The 6238-nt window shown below is 42.8% G+C and overlaps 1 protein-coding gene and 1 pseudogene across 1 annotated transcript; one reads left to right on the forward strand and one right to left on the reverse strand.

Annotated features, from left to right (window-relative positions):
- Window positions 1-334: 334 nt before the first annotated feature.
- Window positions 335-3842, forward strand: LOC119318012 (annotated as a pseudogene).
- Window positions 3843-4030: 188 nt separating this feature from the next.
- LOC119318013 (universal stress protein PHOS32-like) lies at window positions 4031-5421 on the reverse strand. The gene is made up of 5 exons (XM_037592521.1): window positions 5250-5421; window positions 4983-5174; window positions 4762-4871; window positions 4484-4602; window positions 4031-4383 (listed from the first exon to the last, which is right to left on the reverse strand). The coding sequence occupies exons 2-5, from the start codon at window positions 5158-5160 to the stop codon at window positions 4293-4295; spliced, it is 498 nt and encodes a 165-aa protein (XP_037448418.1). The 5' UTR covers window positions 5161-5174; window positions 5250-5421; the 3' UTR covers window positions 4031-4292.
- Between the last annotated feature and the right edge of the window lie 817 nt (window positions 5422-6238).

Genomic DNA, 6238 nt, shown 5'->3' on the forward strand with positions numbered 1-6238 from the left:
TATACATAAACTGCAAATTTTCTTGTTTTATGACCTATATTATTATTTTCTTATGTCAAATTTTACGTAGTGAATCAATATAAATGTAACTATTTGAATTCAAAACGTAATTTAATTATGAATGATCTAAGATTACCTCAGGTGAAGAATAACTTATTCTGCACCCTGAGTGATGAATAATAACACTATATATCAAACTAAAAGTAAGTTCATAACACAGGTTATCGTTTGCGTCCCAAAAAGAAAAATTATCGTTTGCGGACTGTCAGTGACACGTGGGCAGCGGGGCTGGTACAGCCGTCTTCCGCCGGCCCTGCACTCGAGCGTGCGCGAATCTGTCAATCCCCTCATGCTCCTGAGACCGGCCCTCCCCGTCGCCGTCAGTTCCACTCTCCCACTCATCTCCCATCTCGCCGCGGTGCTCAATCGCCGCCACGGGCATGGCCGGAGTCTCCGCCGCCTCTCCTGCCGCAGCACAGATCGGCAGCTTCCTCTCCAAGAAGCCCTACGCGCCGCCGTCCTGGGCCTCGCACCTCGCCCTCGCCCCATCCCACACTTTCTCCCTTGGCCACGTAAGCTTCGCCGTCTCTACCACTGGGCTACCCCTACTTGCTCCAATGACTAATTGACGCCTCCCAAGCTACTTAGATAGATTACTCAGTGACTTTGAGGTCGTTTTTATTTACTAGATATCGTCTGAAAAAGTATCAATCATGTGTAATTCATAGCTTTCTTTTTTCGTATTCCAAACAGTTCCCGACCCCGATTCACAAATGGAATCTGCCAAATCTGCCGGAGGGCACTGAAGTATGGATCAAGGTGCTGCACGAACCACACCATTCTGTTCATTTTCTAGTGCCGTATAAGGGTAGAAGATAGAATGCTTAGTGGCATCTGTGTTCTGACAAGGGAGCTTTGGTGACACTGTAGCGGGACGATCTGTCGGGTATGCAGCTGAGCGGGAACAAGGTCCGGAAGCTCGAGTTTCTGTTGTCCGATGCTGTCGCGCAGGGTGCGGACTGCGTTATCACTGTCGGTGGTATCCAGAGCAACCACTGCCGTGCGACGGCGGTGGCTGCCAAGTATCTCAATCTTGACTGTTATTTGATACTGCGTACTTCCAAGGTAATCTGTGTGCTTGTGAGGTGGTATTGATGGAATTCTGCGTCGTAATGCAATTGGTTTGACCTGATTTTGGTTGGACATTTTCAGCTTCTTGTGGATCAGGACCCTGGTTTGGTTGGCAATCTCCTTGTTGAGAGACTCTTGGGAGCGCACATTGATCTCGTCTCAAAAGAAGAGTATGGGAAAATTGGCAGTGTGGTATGCTCATCTCCATTATAAATCCTGTTACTGTTTTTTGGATTTTCGTAGTTCTGTCAGCCCATGTTTAGTCAAAACGTTATTCATACCAGAGCGTTACTCATGATCCATGCTTGATCAATTATCTTGGTTGTCAAAAGATCATGCATCAAGTAGTTCATTCAGAGTGTTCGTTCATATTTACTAGTGTCATCCTTTCCCTCCATTGAAATTATTTATGTTACTGCCTGTTGATGGGTTGCAAGTAGATAAAATGCTTTGTGGAACTGCCTGTTAACACTTCCTCATTGACTTAATTTCCTTCTTTCTGATTCTTTTAATCATTTTTGAAGCTTCCATATTGGTTAAGAGGTTTCTATCCACGCATTGATTTGTTTTGTATAGGCTTTAGCGGACTTGCTTAAAAATAAGCTTTTGGAGGAAGGACGGAAGCCATATGTGATTCCTGTTGGTGGATCCAATTCACTTGGAACTTGGTATTGTCCCATATTTGATGCAAAGTTTTAACCGCAACATCATTTTTCTTATTTTTCGTGTTCATAGCATATTTTGATATTTCTTCTAGTAGTATCCATGGCTTGACATCTCTCAGCTCATTGCGGAAGTAGTGTCGCAATTTTCTATTTTTGAGAATTGTCTAGAAAATGAAACTGGCTGATCTCATTTAAGCAAGAAGATCTGGGTAACATACCAATGTCTCATACTGTAGCTAGCCACTGGAGTGTAGGATACTATGAATAGTGACTTATTGTGCTCAGGGCCAGTTCTTTTCGGCGATTCTCCCAGAATCGCCATCCTCCTCAGCTTCTTCCAGAATCGCCACTCCATATTTTTTTTACAATCCTATCTAGTTAAGGTCTAATTAGACAGGATTGTAAAAAACATATGAAGTGATGATTATGGGAGAAGCTGGGGAGGGGGGCGATTCTGGTAGAATCGCCCAAAAGAACTGGCCCTCAATCTGCAACCATATGCCAAAGAAAATGTAGCGTACTATATCCAGAATATGTAAAAGGGAATGGTTAAGATTATAAGATTGTGTGCATCTAAAAAGAAGGTTTGGAGTTCAAACAGTTCTCATAAATTTATGCAAATGGTAGTTACTTCAGAAATGTCAATCATATGTTTGTAACAAACATTGCGTCTTACTTTTACAGGGGATATATTGAAGCAGTAAGAGAGCTTGAGCAGCAAATTCAGTTATCTGGCGATGTTCAGTTTGATGACATTGTTGTTGCCTGTGGCAGGTATTTCATCAGCATCCACTCTATCCTTATGGAGGTAGTAGTTATGTGTGTGCACTTGCCATTGTGTCAGGCCTAGATCCTGGAAGTTGTGACACTGACCCTTCATGGCTTTTGATGAAATCGAACATTTTGCAGTGGTGGAACCATTGCTGGTCTTGCTTTAGGATCAAAATTGAGTAGCTTAACGGCAAAAGTATGAACTTTCTTATGCTATTTTCTTACCCTGGTGAAGTTTAAATACTAATTATCCACTTGTAGGACAGGTCCATGCTTTCTCTGTTTGCGATGACCCTGAATACTTCTATGATTATGTTCAAGGCCTGATTGATGGACTACAATCTGGCTTGGATTCACATGATATAGTCAGCATTCAAAATGTGAGTATATTTATCTTTCAGCATTAAACTAATTGTAAAAACAGTTTTTTGTGGACTATAAAATATTTCAGAGCATAAACTCCAAAATTACGTCTGTAGTGCTTGTTTATTCATTTCATAGTTCATCTTTGTGAGGTAACTCTACTTCTGAGTCCACCCTATTTGCAAGTTGGTCGATTTGTGAATATTTTGCTTGCTTGACAGGCTAAGGGCTTAGGTTATGCCATGAACACAGCCGAGGAGCTTAAGTTTGTTAAAGATATAGCTACTGCAACGGGCATTGTGCTTGATCCAGTCTACAGGTGCAATACTCTTCTTCTATATGGGATGTGACATGTGATTTAATATCGTCTACTAGTGTTGTTAAAAATAAAAAATAAAAATGTTTTTCTCTGTCAAGTTAAGATAATACTAGCAATCCTTTTAACAGATTCAAATTTATTAAGAGATTTAGCATTTATCTTGCTTAATGAGGACATGTATGCTTTCTTTTTCTGCAGTGGGAAGGGAGCATATGCAATGCTAAAAGACATGGCCGATAATCCATCTAAGTGGAAAGGGCGAAAAGTCCTCTTTGTCCATACAGGCGGTCTTCTTGGGTTGTATGACAAGGTTGATCAGATGTCATCTTTGGCTGGGAGCTGGCGCAGAATGGATCTTGAAGAATCAGTCCCGCGCAAAGATGGCACTGGTAAGATGTTCTGATTGATATGCTCCAGAAACTGCTTCCATTATGGGTTGGAGTTCCAGAAATGCCATTCATCTTAAGAGTATACACTCTTACGTTTGTAAAAGAAAATTCAGAATAGACAGCCAGCATGGAGCACAATGTTGATATACAAGAATAAAGTGCATCTTTCTCCCATTTGAAATAAAGCTATCTGGTTTATTTAAATGCCTTATGTTTCTTTTTTGTGCTATGTAATCTTGTGTTTAGTTACAAAAAATTCAGTCTTGGATATTCCAGAGAGACCTAGTTAGCAGTAGCTGTTTATGCTCATTCATGCTGATGCTATACATCAGCTGCCAACTAATAAGGTTCCAGCTTCGACTGGGTTTCATTGAGAAGCAACCAAAATAATGGGTCTGTCTAGTCATGCACATAATCGAAAATGCACCACTGAACAAGCCTGTAGGCATTTTTTTTACAAATAGTATGTAAGAAACAACAGATTGTAGTATAACTAGGAGATAACAGAGGAAAACACACTGTATTTGCACCACAAGGATAGCTAGGAATCCAAAAAGGCAAAATATCACTATCAGTCTTAAATAGCACCATTTGCACCTACGCTGACAGACCAACGAACACACAAATTAGCCCATCATTCCAGAAGTGACATCTTCAAGCAAGTGATCCATTTGGTCCACGCACCACTGTGACGGGGCAGGTTGCATTGTTGACAACATAGTTGCTGACGCTTCCAAGGAGTGCTCTGCATCGAGGTCCAAGGAGATGCAGAAATATGAGAAAACTCTGATTAGCCAAGAACTAGATCCTCATAGTTTAGTCAGGAAGAGGTTCAGGTGTACTACCTTTTCAAGGGCCCTAAGCCCCTGCAACCAAGCACAACAGAGTCCACCTTGAGATCATCTACAGCCTCGCAAAGTTTCTCCCTTGCGTCGCCCCAGTATATTTTTGCCAGTATTTCTACCTGCTCCAGCCAACATAGAATCGATTGTTCAATTAGCAGCACATTTTGATCGAACATGGTTTCTCCTAAAGCTTTGGTTGCGTGAACCTGGCCTTAGAAACTCAACATAGGTAACTGTATGAACAATTCAGTAGTTACTGTAGACTGCAGAGCTATTACCTGCTTGGATTTGGACTCAGCTTGCAGGATCTCCAGCACCTCCTTGTCAGGGTTGACCCCGTACCGCGCCTGCACGTTCATCTCCATGAACTCCAGCAGAGGGATCAGAGCTTCAGTTGCAGGTAAAACCCCAAACGATGGTGTCAGTTGCAATCTTAGCGAAACAGAAAAGAGTAGTGAGCTACACAACAGAACAGAGGATTCAGTGTATTCACACATACGTGAACCGGTGCTCTTCCAGAGCCCCTTGTGGCTGGCGTCTGCTCCCTTGGGGAGGACGTGGATGAGGATGATCCGGTCGCCGGCCTTCACCAGGTTCTCGACCACCCACCTCGTCGCCGCCTTGCTGGACGGCGAGTAGTCCATCGCCAGGCCGATGGTGCGCTTCCCGGCCGCCATGTCCGCGAGAGTTTCTGGACGAAGCTGGACGAAGGTGTTGAAGGAAAAGCTGGAAGCAAAGAGGAGGTGTTGGGAGAGGAGGTACTAACCAATGTGCTTGGTGCTATTTCTGGGTTAAGGATTGTGCTCCAAGCAGCGGTATTTAAGGTGCTTGGATTGGATGGAGTACAGCAAAACAGCCTCTGATGATCGCGAAGTTGCAGCCTAGGTCGGCTTTTGGTTTTATTCGCCTTTTTCTGGCAGAATGAGGGGAGGGTGGTGGCTTTATTCCTTGGAGCAAAACTGTTGCTCTGATGGATTCTTTCCTTTTCCATGGCCGCTGGGTCCTTGCCAGATGGGCAAAGCTATGATGGTAGATCGAGGTCCAGAAGGCTCTCCGCCTCTCTGGAAAGCTCAGGAACCGCTCCGTCCAAGTTTAGTAAAACTCCGGCTGGAAACCAATAATGTTTCCAACTGTAGTAGATTTCGGCCGTTTTAATGTTGGCGTAGGCGGGTGAGTGAGAGTTCCCCTGTTCTACTAGCAGAGGTTGAGGTTCTGGAAATTTTGGTGGCGTGGTTTGGAAATCTATGGGCTTTTTGCAAAAACCGGGGGCGGCCGGGCGGGGAATCTTGTTCTTTGATATTGTTACATCTTGCACATGCGATTGCAATAGGATATAAATATTATAGTACTACGTTTGCCCGAGATTAATCTTTCCATATTAATTTGATTGTATAAATAAATGTTTATCAAATCATGCCATTAATTTACCCATCTAAATAAATCTTAGGATTTTATTTGACGATCACTTGTTTGGTAAGAACTTATTGGCAAATATAAAATAATTTTTTTAGTAAATAAAAGGTAAGACAGTTAAGACGGCTTTCAAATAAAACCGATGGAAAAAAAAAACTAGAGATGAGAGGGGGGAAAATCAAAAGAAAAAGGGAGGAGGAAACATATGTAAGGTTGGATGAAGAGTTTTGCAAAAGGAACCTTATGTATTTTCTACGGAAATCTTATTTGGTTGACGTTCCCACGGATGCTTTGCCAGCGGCCCCCTCCTCTTGAACCACACGATCTTCATCCGATGGATGG

This window comes from Triticum dicoccoides, chromosome 6A (assembly GCF_002162155.2).
Source record: "Triticum dicoccoides isolate Atlit2015 ecotype Zavitan chromosome 6A, WEW_v2.0, whole genome shotgun sequence".
Taxonomy (NCBI): domain Eukaryota; kingdom Viridiplantae; phylum Streptophyta; class Magnoliopsida; order Poales; family Poaceae; genus Triticum; species Triticum dicoccoides.